Consider the following 17,555-nt stretch of genomic DNA (forward strand, 5'->3'; position numbering starts at 1 on the left):
CACTGAGTGTCATACAGCACATCCAGGAGGGCCTGTGACAACCAGCCCAGAAGGGGCTTGGACAAATTTGGACATATCGTGGTTATCCTGAGAATGCGATGGAATGCACTTTGAGGAATGGAGGAAATGTTTTTAAATGTCTGGGAATGATTTTCACCTTCCCCCACTCCTCCATCTCCATATCAAGCTCTGAAAACCTCTACACAGCCCTTGGGGTTGCAAAGACTTCACAAAAACTCGAGGACTCAAAAAGAGCTCATCACAGGCAGCTGAAAACCTAGGCTGCTTTCAAAACTGATCATAAAACTTCACTGGGCAGTCAGTTCTGACTTCTAGAAACCCTCACCACCACAAAACCCACCCTTTCCAGTTATTCTAAAAACACTTCCTAGTCAGCCCTGAAATAGAAAGCACCATTGATCCATAGCCCGTTTCCCGAAAACGAAAAGCTAGACTTTGGTTGTCTCCAAGTGTTTTAAAAGTAAATAGAATAATTTGGGTTTTTTATTTTGTTTTTGAGATGGAGTCGCGAACCATTGCCCAGGCTGGAGTGCAGTGGCACAATCTTGGCTCACTGCAGCCTCCGTTTCCCAGGTTCAAGTGATTCCCTGCCTCAGCCTCCCAAGTAGCTGGGATTATAGGCACTCACCACCACGCCTGACTAATTTTTGTATTTTTAGTAGGGACAGGGTTTCACCATGTTGGCCAGGCTGGTCTCCAACTCCTGACTTCAAGTGACTGCCCACCTTAGCCTCCCAAAGTGTTGGGATTACAGGCATTAGCCTCCGTGCCCAGCCAAAAGTAAATAGAATAATTTTGAACCAAGAATTGCAGGGACAAAAGTTAACTAAAAAGAACCTGACCTCCACCCCATCACATACACACTCGAATCCATGGACAGATAACAGAAAACTCAAATCATCTGTCACATGGGAATTGCCTGCTCCCCCTCCCCAAAGTATGGAGGAAAAGAACTCAGTGACCCCAAAGATGCCAGAGACTCACAGAATGAATAAACGATTCTGGCGTCTCTGAAGAATTGACCTGGCATGTAGACTGTGCCCAAGCCCTCGACCATCCCTCATTAACTACTGTCAACTCCACATCTGGTTGTGGCTTTGGAATTCTGAGGTGTCACCCCAGGGAACAGCACTGGTATTCATCAGGCACTCCAGGCTATCAGCTCAGCTCTTCCTAAACTAAACAATGGAATCAGTTCTTTCAGTCCCTGGGAAGCCCTGCGATTGCATAAGGTTTGGACCCGCAGGGGTTGCTGTGAGAGACTGTGCTTCAGCAGCAGTTTGGGGGTGACATTCTGGACCCTCATCTTAGCATCAGATGATCACACACTGGGAGGTACCTGAAACCACAAAGCCCCTCAAAACTAGCTTCTGTTTCTACTAAATGTGGAGACAAAATATATGCAAAGGAAAAAGATGCAGTATGTGTCATGGTTATGAGCATTCACAGCTATTGACTTTAAATTCTGTCTTTGTCACTTATAGGGTGACTACCAGCACATCTGGTTTGCCTTAGGCTGACCAATTTTAAAGCTGAAAATCCCACGTCTCAAGAACCCCTCAGCCCTGGGCAAAGTGACATTGTTGGTCACCCTGGATGCAAACTGTGCAAACCTGGGCAAGTGAATCTTTGTATTAAGTTCCCGTGTTTGCAAACTGGGGATAATAATCCTGCCCATCTCATGAGGTTGTTGTGAGGATTAAATGAGTAAAGGGTAGAGTGCTCAGAACAGCCTGACACCTGTTAAGGAGTGTGTAAGTGTCTGTGTGCATGCGCAAGTGTGTGTGTGTCAAAGTGTGTCAGATATCTTGACAGACACAGGGCTTAAATCAACAACAAGATCCCACACAAAGCTACTCTTTCAGCTCTTTTGCTTTAATGTTTTGTCAGCTTGCATAAATTACTTAACCTCTTTGAGCTTCATTTTCCCCATCTATATGATGGGCCTAATACAACCAGTGGGGGGATGTTTTAATAAAATAAGTCCTGGTACCATGCCTTGTGATTAAAAAAAAACAAACAAAAACTGAACAAAACTGAACAGGTGATAGCTCAGGTGGTTACTGTTATGACTGCTGTTATTAACAGGAGAGAAAGGGTACCTCCCCACCCAGTGGGGGATGGGTAAGTCGGCCTCCTGTTTCCCACCTCAAATGCTATGTGTGTCAGATCATGAATATGGATATATATGAGTGCCTGGACTAAGGTGCTTTCTGTAGAAAAGGATGAAATAAATCACCTGGAGGCGTCCGCACACCCAGACAATATCCTTTTAGGCCTCTTTTTCTACGATGCTTGCCGCCTGTGCTCGGAGCTAATTATTTTTGGAGAGGAAGAGGGGCAGTGAGACAGCCAGCCTGAGGGCATGTGGGGACCACTGCAACCACATCCCCCATACACTGACCTATGAGGCATGTGGCACTGACAAGTGGCCCTGATGACAAGGCAGGACAGAGACCCAGCAGTGTGACGCTCACCGCTTCTGCCTGTCAGCTGCAGGCTGAAGATGCCAACCCCATTACGACAGACTCGTTTGCCAGCCTGTGCCATTCATATTCCTCATAGCAGTTACTCAGTAGCTGGCATTTATAGATCTATAAAGAATATAAGGTTATGAAAAACCTGCTTCTAATTTTCCATGCTTTTCCCTACGTCCCATATTGCAGTCACCCCCCCCAAATAATCAGCCACCAGGGCGTGTGGCATATTACAGTCCTAAGGTGCACACTTCAATTAAAGTTCTCTCTGCCTTCAGTTTAAATCCTAGCCCTTCCACTTACCAGCTGTGTGACTTTTGGAAATTTAATCTTTCTGTGCTTTAATTTCTAATCAATAAAGTGGGGGTATCATACGACCCTCTTCATAGGGTTGATGTGAGGATTGAATGGGTTAACAGGAAGCGTGTAAAACAGTATGTGGTCTCTAGTGAGGGCACTATAAGTGTTGGTTGTAATTATGTTACTATTAATTTGTGAGTGAGATTTGAAGGATAAAAAGATGCAGCCACAGATTCTTACAGACACTAACTCTGTAAACCAATAGGAAAAACATCGGCATTAAAGGAGAGTCATTAAATGGAAGAATGTCTACTTCTTCCCTGCCTCCCTCCCACCCTGAAATTGCAACTGTGCAGACTGGCCAGTGTGTCTCACGCCTGTTCAGCACCAGGCGATCCATGCCATAGGAACATGTCAGCATCTTTGGTAAACCAAGTCAGTGTGCTTGCTTAGGTTGGGATTGGACCACTGTCGCCTGAGCAGACGCTACCTTGAGGGCACACCACGCCTCTCCTGGCCCCACCCTGACAAGCCAAGACGGATTCCAGGTGCCCATGATGGTGGCCTGCATTTCACATCGATTTCCAGCTTGTTTTGAATTTTTCTTGTCTGGTGTTCATTAGCAAGAGAAATCGGGGTGGTTGGAAGTACTAAGGACATTTTCCCAGCAGTTTGGAGGCAGAAGAAACGGGCTAATGAGGGGAAGCCGTGTGTGGTTGGTGGTAAGTGATGTCAGAAATTCATCCGTCCTCTGGGGTGAGGGCCATTCAGCCTCAAGTTCATACTCGGATCTACACTGACTACCGGACAGTGGACGTGCCCAGCTGATGACCTCTTTTACTTCTCAACTGACATTCACTTCACTTCTGACTACACAAAATTGCTCGTGACTTTTTTCCATGTACAGTTTCTGGTAGCTATGTGAGTGGCCATATAATTCAGTGCCAGGCAACATGGGTTTTAACTTAGAGGGGGAGAAAGAGTAATCCAAACAAGGAAGAATGACTTTACCTAATGTCTTTAGGCCAAAGAGCTATTATTTAAAAAAATGCAGGTACGGTGAGTTGAGGTGACATGTAGAACATAATTACCCAAACTGAACTCAGAAAGTTCCTTACAGGAGGTCTGTGCTGAAGACCAGGATGCCTGAGGACTAGAGGAATCCTATGAATAGAAGTTGTATTATTGTCAGTTGAGTATCCTCCAAGTAGCGTGATCAGGACTCAATTAGCAGGGATAGGACCTATTCGAGGGTGGGCTCAGGGAGCGCAAGTGGAACTGTTTTGGAAGGCATTGACTGATGCATTTATTTTTGTCTCACACAGTAAAGATTTATAGTGCTTTTCATTAAAGGAGTCATGAAATAATTAGTTATATATTTAAACTATGTATCTGCTTTCTTTCAAAAAAAAGGATCAAGGTGGCACATAACTATTAAAACATATCTAGGCTAACACAATCGGAAGCATAAACAGACTCTAATAAAAGGAGCAAGAAAACAATTCGCTGCTTTTAGAATCTCTCAGGCTCCTTTAGCACACCCCACCACCCCCACCCCGCCAGACCCTGTCCACCAGTGCTCTTTGCATAATGCTGATGCTTTAGTGGTGAGCAAGAAAAGCAGGATGTTTACTCCTATGGAAGCTCTCTATATTCTGTCGGGAGAAAACAAACCAACAATGTAATTTCCAAAGAAGGTGACTGGCAGGCAGGGGCAGCAGTTCACTTTGGATCAATGGTCAGGGAGTCTCTGCAATGAGCTGACTTCGAGCCCTCTGTTGTCAACTTTGTTCCTCCTGAAACCTCCTCCCCTCTCCTGTCTTGGCATCAGACTTAGAAACACCCACTTGTCTCTTACCCCCACGGGCATGGTTTAGGCTTACTGAACCCCAGAAGTAGGTAGATGGACTGGCCATCAGGTGTCCTGGGTTTTATCCCCAGCACCGCCACCAACATGCTGCCCCTCTTGGATCTCACTTCAGGTCTGTTCTTTCCCAATTTGTGTCACATAGGACAAAGCCTGCCCTGAATCTACCATTCCTGGCACCTGCCATGCACCTGCATCCTTGGAGCTTTTGAATATACCATTCATACCTAGTCTGCTAGACCAATGTCACTCATTATTCTAGACTCAGCTCAGATTTCATCTCTTCTAAGAAGCCTTCTCCAATTACCCCAGGCCCCTTCCTCTGAGCTTTCCTGACACTTGGCTCTTACCTCCCTCTCTCTCTCTCTGATAATGTGGCATGTTTTTCTGTTTTCATGAACCAAGTGCATACACTGTCATTTTCTTTGCATCCACAGTGTCTAACATTATGCCTTGATGTTAGACAATAATTATGCTAGTTACTGGTTACTGAGTTACTATATATTCCAGGTACTGTTCAGCATTTTGCATGATTCTTTTTTTAAAAGAGATAGATAGGGCGTTGCTCTATTGTCCAGGCTGGAGTGCAGTGGCCCAATCATGGCCTACTGCAGGCTTGAACTTCTGGGCTCAAGCAGTACTCCTGCCTCCGCCTCCTGAGTAGCTGACACTACATGCATGTACCACCATGCCCAGCTAATTTTTTAAATTGTTTTGTAGAATATGGGTCCTGCTATGGGTCTCTAAGTCCTGGCTTCAAGTGATCTTTCCATCCCAGCCTATCAAAGCTCTGGGATTATAAGTGTGAGCCACCACACTCAGCCTTTTGTGTGAACCTTTAAACCTCATGGTAAATAAACATTGTGCCCATTTTATCTATGAGAAACAAGGCTCAGAGGAATTAAGGAACTTGTCCAGAGTTGCAGAGCCAGTAGAGTTGCCTTCTTAGGAGGCCCTTCCATAAGGCACATGGATTAGGATTCACATCCAGATGCTTAAAAAGTGAAAGCATGTGTTTTTTCCTCCGTACTGTGCCATCTTTCTTAGAAGACCCTCCCATGAGTGTTTATTGAAAAATGTATTTCAACATTATGATTAAAAACCCACTGTAATAGCATAAACCATCAAATGAAGGTTATGGTCATTACCCTTCAGTTGTATTACATGCATAATGCTTCTTCAACTCAAAGCAAATAAAATCATATCAAAATTACCAGGGAAATACACGAAAAAAAGATCAATTTCTTAAGTTGTTCTTTCCTTCTTGTCATTTTTTTTTCCGTTGGGCTTAAATTGAAGTGCAAGGAAATGGAAAGGGAAATCATGAGCTTGCTAGGAGAAAAGAGAGACTAGTATTAGTATCACAATCGACCACAAGTAATTATGCATTATCAGGGTGGTGTGAGTGAATCCCACAATTCCCAATGCAGTAATTTCAATCAACAGAACACCAAAAGGGTGATGGTTGCTCAGATCAATTCAAGAAATGTTTACTATATAGCTCTGTGGCCACAACTTGCCCGCAGCTAACCAGTTAGCCAAGGCAGAGCTGGTGTGTCTTGACTGGCTGCCATAAATGATGTGGGACTCCATGAGCCAACACTTCTCAGGCACTAATATGAGGAAGCCATCTCAGTCCTGGAGAGAGAGTTCCTACATTTTCAAAGTTTGGTTCTATTGCTGTAATTGTGGAACTAGACTTTTTTTTTCCCCCAAGCAGTTAATTTCCATCTCTGTGAAATATCCTTGAATCATAGTTTTCTGGTATAGGAAATATTGCTGCATTTGGATTTAGATTCATTAAATATGTTGTTTGGATGGGGTATTTAGGTTTTAAAATATTGTCCCTCAGTTAAATAATTTTTAAAATTAAAATGTTTAGCCCAATTGGTCAGTTAAATGTTCTCTTGAGGTCAATATCCCAAAACTCATTAAACATATCGTTCTATGCCTTGTTCATGGTTCAGGGCCCTTAGCTTGAAAAGCCTGAGTACTGAGATGGTGTGATCTTTACACTGAGACCCTATAGTCCAAGGGGGTACTTTCCCTGGGCAGAAACACAGATGACCTGACTGAGTCATCTGATTAGTGTAGATAGCCAGTTTAGATAATTCACCCTGATACAATTTGACTGTGTCCTCACCCGCATCTCGTGTTGAATTGTAGCTCTCCTGATTCCCACATGTTATGGGAGGATCCCAGGTGGAGATCACTGAATCATGGTAGTGAATAAGTCTCACAAGATCTGATGGTTTTATAAAGGCGAGTTCCCGCACACAGTCCCTCTTGCCTGCTGCCATGTGAGATGTCACTGTCTCCTCCTTGCCTTCCATCATGATTGTGAGGCCTCCCCAGCCAGGTGGGACTGTGAGTCCATTAAACCTCTTTTTCTTTATAAATTACCCAGTCTTGGGTATGTCTTTATTGGCGTAAAAATGGACTAATACAACCCCATGATTTAGGAACATGCTCTTTCATTAGCAAAAGTCATTTTTTCATTTAAAAGTAATATACTGAGCACCTTCTATATGCCATCTCAGTCCTGGAGAGAGAGTTCCTTTGGCACTGGAGATGAAACAATTAACAAAGCAGAACCTAAATCTCTGCCCTTTGGAGCTTGCATTCCATAGAGAGAATATAAGCAGGTGTAGGATGTATCAGAAAAGAAGCCGCTGTTTAAATCAGGTGGTCAGAGAAGAGGGATTTTAATCAGAGGCCTGAAGGAGATGCGGGAACAAACTGGATGGGAATCTGGGGAAGGCATATCTGAGGCAGCAGGGGCAGCAGCAAAGTGCAGAGACCCTGAAGAAGTAGGAACATGGTGGGCAAGTTTAAGAACTAGCAGGAGGGCTGTATGAGCAAGGGATGGAGAGGAAGTCAGAAGTCACAACAGACAGAAAATATAGGGCCCTATAGACCGTTGTAAGGACCTTATGCTTTAGTAAAGTGGAGAGTCATTATGAAAAGATCACCATGGCTGCTCTGTTGAGAATAGATGGGCAGGCAACACCAGTGTGGAAGCAAGACCTCTCTTGGGAGACTGTTGGGATAATCCAGGCACTGATGATGATGGCTTGGACCAGTATGGTGGCAGTGGCCATGATGAAAAGTAGTTGCATTCTGAATATTTCATGCTGGATTGTATTTCAGGTATCTAGAGAAAGAAAGAAATCAAGGATGAGTCTGAGATTTTTGGCCTGAATGACAGATAAGGAGCTATTTAATAACATGGGAACACGTGGGAAGAGCTGGTTTGGCAGGGAGGATGAAACTGTTAAGTTTGAGCTGCCCATTAGACATCTAAGTAATGACATGGAATGGGCAGTTTGATATGAGTCTAGGGACCAAGGAAGCCATGTAAGGTGAGAAAGCATGGAATCCACAGCCTGGCTTCAGAGTCTAGCTCCACTCTGAACTTGGACAAGGCATTTCTCCCTTCTAGTGTCCATATATTCATCTGTGAAGTTAGGTGGTATAACTAATATGACAAGTGGGAGGCTAAAATGAGACCACATCCTTGAAGCATAATACATTTAAAAAGATCAATAGATATGAGCTGTCTTCTGCCAGACTGCCTTCTGGGCTGCCATAGATTTGTAGGCAAGAGACCATGATCGATAATATGGATCAGGGAAGGCCCGGAATGTCAGCATACAGAGTTGGGACTCGATCCTGAAGCGATGGGAACATTTCCCTGGGAAGTTTTTGAGTTAAAAAAAAATTGTTGCTATGGTTAAGATGCAGTGGGGTAGAGGCTGGAGGGCTAAGTCAGGGGCAGAGGGATAGGCGGGGGTTGGTTGCAAAGCCATGGAGATGGGGTGTCAGGAGGACCAGCGCCAGGGTTTGGCCATGGAGATGGAGTTAGGGGCTGAGCACACATTACTGAGGCCCATACTCACCTCATTGCTCAGGGAGAGCCCATTTCTGTCTCCCAGTGACCATCTCCTTTCTGGCAGCACAGTCTCCCCGCCTGGCTCCAGCAACCCCACCTTGAGCAAAGTTTCAGAATCACTCATCCCATTCATTGGAGCAACTAATTCCTAAAACCCAGCTGTTGGCAAGGAGACTCACTTCCCTACAGAGTCCCCTAATCTTGATTCTCTCTGCCTGAAAGAAAGAATACATACATTAGGACTGAGTGTCTCCCTTTCTTATTAAATAATATCTATGGGCCAGACATTAGTACTCTCATGAGTGAAAGAAATACAGTTGAAAAATTAGTCTCATTTTTGGACTTGGATCAGAAATGGGGCCAGGGCACATAATTATAGGAAAGCCCCCTTTAGGGGTCATCTCCCCTCTGCATGCACACACACACACACACACACACACACACACAAATAGTGGGTAGGGAGGAAGACTGGAGAAAGAGGAGAGGGTAGTGTTGCTTTCTGGGGGACTAAGAAAAGAAAAATGGTTCCCATCTACTCATGTTGGCAGTTTTTTTTATTACCAGAGATTAGAATGTGCCATCTCTGGAGCTAGAGCTGGCTTGCAGATGTGTTTTGTTTGGACCACACAGTGTTTTTAAGATTTTCGAATGTGTTGCTACCATTTAAAAAATCAAGAGATTTTACATTGAAAACTAGATTTCTGCTTCCATATTTTTCGGGGGCCACTGGGCTAGCCTTTTTAACAGAGAAGGGTGGAGCAGCCACTGTGTCCTTTAGTCAAGCAGCACTGCTCACCATGGTCCCCAATGGCCTTCCTTCCCTCGTTGTCTCACCTGACGAGCATGTGAATTTGCAAGCTCTTGTTTGAAGTCAGATCAGACTGGGCAATTAATGAACCCAAAGTGAGAGTTGACTCAATGTTTGCTAATGCAACAGTGAACCGAGAGAAAGAATTTACAGAAAGTTGGAGAGATCAAAGGGAGGTTGTATGGCTGGATGATGATGATGAGTATCAAGGCTCGCTTTGTGAACAACTCTTATTCTATTATAAGTGGGTAAGTTCAGCATCAGAAAGGAGCTCTTCACGGGAACCCAGATCATGCTGCCCTGTTGGGTGACCTTTGCAGGGGATACCCTATCAGAACCTCTGTGAATCATGTCTGAGGTCCCTCCTGTGTCTCGTCTCCAACTCTCATTAGCAGTGAACTCAGACTTAGAAGTTTTGCAAGAAGGAGATTCATTTTCTTTTCTTATACCCCCTCCAACCTCAAAAGAGACAAAATTTCTGGCATTGAGTATTAGAATTCTTATATTAAGACAGATTTACCTCTACTCACTTTGACAAAAGAGCTCAGGATCTCCCAAGAAAACTGATTTTTCAGAGTTGCTCATTTGAATGGACAGCACATCCAAAGCTTGTGGTTTGGTTGAAAAGGGGTTTTCTGTGTTCCTTGTATTCATCCTTCAAGTTCATGGCCATCGCCCATCACCACCTGAGAGTACTTAGTGCTCAGAGCAACTGAAAGGAAGCATAAATCCTGCTTGCTTTGAACACAACCCAGGGTTCACCGTATATTCTTGTCCTAGCCAATGCTAATCAGCTTTTCCCCGCTTCTTCCCTCTTTCATGCTTGTAAATCAAGCTGCCCCAGTATTAGTCACCACAAAGGAGATAATTAGTAAGTACAAGCTGCTACCTTCATAGATCACTCTGTCTCTGGTTCAAGCTAAGCCAAGAGACTGGAGAAAGCTAACATTACACAGTATGAGTTGCATTAGTAGAACCTTTATTACTCAAAACATATGAGTCCGAATACCTAAATCAAGACTCTGCACCCTCCCCAGCTGTTGTAAGAACAGCTGTGATATGAGACCAAAGGAAAGGCTACTTACCTACTTTATGAGGTTTTCCTTTCCTTGACTCAAAAACTTATCTTTAGAACCCCAAGAATTTGAAAGTGCAATGGTTTCTTAATGGCATAATCTTAGGATTCAGATATTTTTAAAATACCTTAACCCTCCATTGATGGGGCAGCAGAGAAAGGTGCCACTTTCTTTTACTAGGACATACTGTGTCCTCCCAACAAAGCCATGGCTTATGCCTTTGCCAGCCATTTGTCCAACTGGAAAATAACATTACTACTCTGGCAGGGCACATGGTCAAGAGCATTGCTGCCTCCTCAGAAAAGACCGTTTTCAGACCAGCTCGGAACTTCCTTTCCATGCACTGCTAATCAAATACTGCCAGCCTTCCTGGAAGTGTTTCATTCAAGTATTTGTTACTCTGGAGCTGCTCAAATGCAAGTTGGCTTTTATTTTTTCCATCACACAGTATTTCACCAATTTTTGAGTTTCCCAGATCAACCTCTTCACTATTTTTAAGCAGAACTATTTCAAGCCAATGCAGCTAATCAGTACAGTAAAACCTCGCGAATTCAAGCCAAGAGATTGAACTCTTCCAGCTGAGGACAAGCACTAGCAGTGTAAGTTGGAGGCCTGTTTTCTCATCTGGAAGATGAGGACATACGGTCGTATAACCAAACTCCTTTTCTACTAATATTAAAACCACATTTCATCTAATCTAAGATGCCACTGACTAGAAGAGATATCATGTTCATATAACAGCAAAGAAAATGACATTTTAAAATGTGCCATTAGTTAAATAATCCCCAAACACCAAAGATATCCCCGTGATGTATAGATTGGTGACACTAGACTCTTGTGGCTTTGAAATCCATTCAGATGAATTTGGCAGCTTCTCCTGCCCTTGGTTGTGTTGCTTGGCATGAAACAGGCAATCCTTTTTGAATGTTCTCAATAACAAAATGTAACACCACTTTTAATTCCCTTGGGTGCATCTTTCTTTCTAAGCATATACAACTTTTGCTTATCCCTTTGCAAGAAAACATGGAATTATGATTCTGCTTCTAACAATGAATATGTACTTAATCAATATCCAATCGTTCGGTTTTTGAGGTTTTCTGTAACTTTTCGTTTTAGTACTGAATCATTACATTCAAATGGCAATTACACTCAATGGTGTAATACCAAGCGTGTAGGCAACTCAATGGAAGTGATAAGGGGCACCCATGTGACTAGGTTTGCCATGCTGGGATGGTGGCATCTGCATCATGAGTGCCACCTGGCAACAGAAACTTCACAACCCCATCAATCACACATGCATCCTGATTTTAGACATGTTAAAGCATGAAAAGAGCATCTTAGGATGGATCAAATATGGAAATAGCTACAGTCTCACAAGAACTGATTGTAGTCATGTGGATACCATGACGACTTTAATGAATTCGCATTCTAGTACTTTTGGCGAAAAGCACTAAACCCCTAATAAGACTTAATGTCAATCAAACCTCACAGCAATCCAGAAAGTATATGCAAATTGGGAAGTTTAGCCAGCTAAATAAAATTTCCCCAGATCACCCAGCTAAGTAAATTTCAGAGCAAGGATTTGGATCTAGACAATAGGACCTTCCATCCTGCCATTTCTGTGACTCTATGGGCAGTACAAATCATGTGTGCATATCACTGTAGACTGACCTTTGATTTCATCTACTTTCAAAAACATGAAGCATCCCTAAAGTAGGATCTCAAAGGGCTATTTAAAATAGTTCAATCATATAGGGTTTTGTGTATTGAACTGATAATAATTTATAATTAACACATCCATTATATGTAAATGGACACTTCTTAAAGGGGCTCATGATGTGATTTCTGCCTTCACAACTACGGAAACTGGAGTGGCTACCTGTAGCTACCCTCCCGACAGTGCAGTGAGATAGTTAAATCACCATTTCCTGATCAAAACCTAGCCTGTGCGCTGCAATGACTTGCCCAGTGGCAGTGTTCGTGTTCGTGGCAAAATATGGACCTAGATCAGCTCAAACCCTGGTCTCCTGAGCCTCAAGAATGTTCTTTTTCAACTTCTCTCTATTGCACCAGTAACTTGCCTTTCTCACAAAGTTTGGTTTTTGTGGAATTTTTTGGATTTTTTTTATAGCATGGACAGTGAATGGGTAGAGACAAATATGTTTTTGCTAAAATCCACAAAAGCTGTTTTACTCTCTTAATGCTAGACAACATGGCGATGAATGACACTTTTCAGATCATGGGAGCCCCCAGCACCAGGGAGGCCCTCCCAGACCAGCCCAGAGAAAGAGAATGGAAGCCACCAAGCTGCCACTAGAGGATAGCAATGCTGAGCTCACTCCTGTGGCTTTGTGGTGAAGGTGATTCTCTTTCCATGGACAGTTAAATATGGAATCTGGGAGGAGCTTTATATTTACGTTCAGTGCTGTGGGAACAAAATCCAAAAGAAATGAGTGACAGTGTGACTAAGGGCTTTCATGGTCAAAATAAACACCAGCAAGCAGGAATTACCAAACAGTTGAACATTGCCAGCCTCAAAGCCTGGTCATGTAGACACCATGGCAACCTGAATAAATTTGCATTCTAGGAGCCAATGTAGAGATTGCTTTAAGAGAATGCAGTGGGCATCTTTTAAAACATCTCAAATTATTAATTCACTTGGTTGGCAAATGTATATTGAGTACCAACATGTGAAAAGGGAAGAGAGAATATAGGGGAAGGCAAATCAGATTCCAAGTTCAACAAGCCTATTATACATTCTTCAATTGTATTTGAAGAGGTCTGACTGAGGAATGGCAGCAGAGCCAATGCTCTTCTTCACCTCCCCACTGGTTCTGTTACAGCTGTAAAGGTGCCTCCCACTACGGCCTGACCAAAGACAGGAAGAGGCGCTCACAAGATGGCTGTCCAGATGGCTGTGCAAGCCTCACAGCCATGGCTCCCTCCCCAGAGGTTTCTGCAGCTGCCACCATCTCCTTAATGACAGACGAGCCTGGCCTAGACAACCCTGCCTACGTGTCCTCGGCGGAAGACGGGCAGCCAGCAGTCAGCCCAGTGGACTCTGGACGGAGCAACCGAACTAGGGGTGAGTCAAATGGGTGGTTGTCCAGGATTGGGTTCCTTGGCTTGGGATTGCTCTCTGTGGAATACTTACTGTGGAAAGTTCTAGAAATGTTTTTTAAGGGGAAATCATTCTGGCAGTTTTGGCAGGAACCCAATGTCCAATTCTCCAAAGTGAAGTGAAACCACAAGTACCTCCGATCATTAAACTGTGTGTAATCTGACTTGGTGAAAGGGGCTGAAACTAGACCTAATGATTCATCACTCCTGCAGTGTCAGTAATTTTTCAGCCATACTGTTCAAGAAAAGTGCTATTGTATTCAGTTCAGCCCAGAAACAGAAAAGAAAAGCAGAGCACGTCATACATATTTCACTGTAGAAAACTTAGAAAATACAGGTAAGCAAATTCTACAATCCTACCACCTAGAGGTAGTCACTGTTAATGTCTTATTATATATATTTTATCAGATATGTACATAAATGATGATTTCTATTAAATCATAACTACTGTTCCTCTTGTTGCTTTTCCTCAGCACGGCCCTTTGAGAGATCCACTATTAGAAGCAGATCTTTTAAAAAAATAAATAGAGCTTTGAGTGTTCTTCGAAGGACAAAGAGCGGGAGTGCGGTTGCCAACCACGCTGACCAGGGCAGGGAAAATTCTGAAAACACCACTGCCCCTGAAGGTAAATGACCTCCCCACAAGGCAGGATGGACATGGGCTAGGCTTCCAGGGGGACTTCAGGGATGATGCAATCTGATCACCATCCACCTTCTGTGACCCCTCTCTTCCCGAGGGTATACAATGTTTTTTACTTTGATTAGCCTGCTTCTCACATAAGTAGCTAAAGGCAGAAAGTATTATCATCTTTTTACATAGATTGAAGAAAAAGTGTTGAAACCCTTACCTTCAGGTGCTAGTGCCATTATGCATTTGAAGAAGAAGAATTATAGTTAAAGAGTGAAAAACATTTAAAACAATGACTGGCACATACAATAAATGCAATATATATATTTGCTCTCCTTACTCTTTCAACTACATGTGAGGTGTGGTGCTGAGTGTTTTACATGCATTTTGTCATTTAAGCCTCACAACAACCCCATACTCCATGTGTATGTGTGTGTATGTGTGTGTGTGTGTGTTTGTGTGTGTTTCGAGACAGAGTCTTACTCTTATCGCCCAGGCTGGAGTGCAACGGTGCAACCTCTGCCTCCTGGGGTCAAGCGATTCTCCTGCTTCAGCCTCCCAAATAGGTGGGATTACAAGCACCTGCCAAAACAGCCAGCTATTTTTTTGTATTTTTTAGTAGAAACGGAGTTTCTGCATGTTGGTCAGGCTGGTCTTGAACTCCTGACCTCAGGCGATCCACCCACCTCGGCCTCTCGAAGTGCTGGGATTACAGGCATGAGCCACCGCACCTGGTGCTACTACTATTTCTGTTTTATAGATGAGGAAACTGTGGCACAGAGAGGCTCCTTAGGTTGTTCCAAATTACCTTGCTAAACTTTGAATCCAGGTAACATGGCTGTAGAATTCATGCAAAGCAAGCTGTTGAGTCTTAGATCCCATATGTTTTCTCCAGTATAAATGGAGCTGAGGAAATACTGTCCTACTATCTTTGCTTTTTATGTTAGAACTTTAGTAATAATAACATTTTTTAAAAATTGAGCTCTTTCTGTATGCACATAGTGTTTTCAGTCATTTAGCTGTGACAATAATGTTAAGGGGATAGGACTCTCATTCCCATTTTACAGATGGGAAAACGGAGACCCAGAGGGATTAGGTAATTAGTCCAGTCACCCGGCTAGAAAATGGCAGAACCAAGATTTTAACTAAGGTCCTCTCATTCCAGAGCCTACTCTCTTAGCTCCTGGGTTATACTGCCCTCTACTCTTGGGAGTTGGGAGGCAGAGCCTAAACCACTGTATGTATTATGCCCTCAAAATTCATGAGCAGCCTTATCAGACCTTTTCTTGTATACTTATTCATGATTGCCTCTCACCCTGTACATACATGCTGCATGCTCTAAGAGCTCTCAGCTGATTACAGTCCTGTAAATGCTGTATGTCTTTCTCTCGCCTCCCTTCTATTGTCCAGCCTGCATTCCCACTCTCCTTTCAGCTGGCATTGACATTCCTTCTTTCAGGTTTATTGTAAGCCTTTGCCTCCTCCTGGAAACCTCACTGACTCCTTCAGCCCTCTTTTTAGGTGTTTTTGAAGCACCTGTAGCAGTGATTATCATATTTCATGTAACTGTACCTCAAAGTGTAGGGTTTATTATTATTTTTCTGAGTCCTTGTTTTAAGGCCTAGTACAGTGTCTGGCACATAAGTGTCCACTAAATGTCTGTGCAATGACTAAATGAAAAGATTAGAACTTCCTTTCCACCAGTCTCTTCCTCTTATTAAAGACTCCTCAATTCCACTCCATGTAAAGTTCTCTAGTACTTGGGCCAGGCGTGGTGGCTTACTCCTGTAATACCAGCACTTTGGGAGGCTGAGGCAGCCATATCACCTGAGGGTGGGAGTTTGAGACCAGCCTGGACAACATAGTGAAACCCCATCTCTATTAAAAATACAAAAATTAGCCAGGGCGTGGTGATGGGCACCTGTAATTCCAGCTACTTGGGAGGCTGAGGCTGCAGTGAGCTGAGATTGTGTCACTGCACTCCAGCCTGGGTGACTCCATCTCAAAAAAAAAAAAAAAGTTATCTTGAAAAAGATATATTTGCATATTTATTACAAAAACATTTATAAAAGAGATTATTATATGTAAGGCACCGGCCTAGGTGCTGTCATTTTATATAAAGAATATAAAATGTAGTTCCTGGCATCAGGGGGTTTATTCAAGACTAAAATAAAATAAAAGCATACCTCATTTTTATTTTTACAAATTGAAAGCTTGTGGTCACCCTATAGCGAACAAGTCTGTTGGCTCCATTTTTCCGAAAGCATGTGCTCACTTCATGTCTCTGTGTCACATTTAGGTAATTCTTGAAGCATCTCAAACTTTTTCATTATTATTATATGTGTTATGGTGATAGGTGATCAGTGATCTTTGGCGTTACTATTGTAATTGTTTTAGCTTGCAATGAACCACGCCCTTATGGGTCAGTAAAGTTAATAATTGTGTGTTCTGACTGCTTCACTGGCCATTTCCCCATGTCTCTCTTCTTGGGCCTCCCTATTCCCTGATACGTAACAGTATTGAAATGAAGCCAATTAGTAACCATACGATAGCTTTTGAGTATTCAAGTGAAAGGAAGAGCCACATGTCTCTCACTTTAAATCAAAAACTAGAAATGAGCCTTAGTAAGGAAGGCATATTGAAAGCTAAGGTAGGCTTCAAGCTAGGTCTCTTGTGCCAGACAGCCTAGTTATTAATGCAAAGGAAAAGTTCTTGAAGGAAATTAAAAGTGCTACTTCCAGTGAACACATGACTAACAAAGCAAAACAGCCTTATTGCTGATATGGAGAAAGTTTGAGTGAACTGGATAGAAGAACAAAATAGCCACAATATTCCCTTAAACCAAAGCCTAATCCAAAGGAAGGCCCTAACTCTCTTTGATTCTGTGAAGGCTGACAGAGGTGAAGAAGCTAAAGGAGAAAAGTTGGAAGCTAGCAGAGATTGGTTAATGAGGTTTAAGGAAAGAAGCCATCTCCATAACATTACAGTGCAAGGTAAAGCAGCAAATCCTGATTATAGGGAAGCATCAAATGCTGATTGTAACAAAGCAGCAAATGCTGATGTTAGAAGCTGCAGCAGGTTATCCAGAAGATCTTGCTAAGATCATTGAAGATGGCTTCACTAAGCAGATTTTCTTTTCTTTTTTTTTTTTTTTTTTTTTTGAGATGGAGTCTCGCTCGCTCTGTAGCCCAGGCTGGAGTGCAATGGCATGATCACAGCTCACTGCAACCACTGCCTCCTGGGTTCAAGTGATTCTCCTGTCTCAGCCTCCCAAGTAGCTGAGATTACAGGCTACTTGGATCTCATGTCCAGCTAATTTTTTGTATTTTTAGTAGAGACAGGGTTTCACCATGTTGGCCAGGCTGG

At 43.1% G+C, this 17,555-nt stretch overlaps 1 protein-coding gene across 5 annotated transcripts in view; it reads left to right on the plus strand.

Annotated features, from left to right (window-relative positions):
* The window catches only part of LNX1 (ligand of numb-protein X 1), a 195,577-nt gene that overhangs the window by 126,595 nt on the left and 51,427 nt on the right, over positions 1-17,555 (plus strand). For all 5 annotated transcript variants that reach the window (XM_078001925.1, XM_015138692.3, XM_078001924.1 and 2 more), the window contains 2 exons: positions 13,285-13,526; positions 14,035-14,187. In XM_078001925.1, coding sequence (XP_077858051.1) covers positions 13,285-13,526; positions 14,035-14,187 — 395 coding nt within the window. The remainder of the gene's footprint in view (positions 1-13,284; positions 13,527-14,034; positions 14,188-17,555) is intronic.

This window comes from Macaca mulatta, chromosome 5 (genome assembly GCF_049350105.2).
Source record: "Macaca mulatta isolate MMU2019108-1 chromosome 5, T2T-MMU8v2.0, whole genome shotgun sequence".
NCBI classification, from domain to species: Eukaryota; Metazoa; Chordata; class Mammalia; order Primates; family Cercopithecidae; genus Macaca; species Macaca mulatta.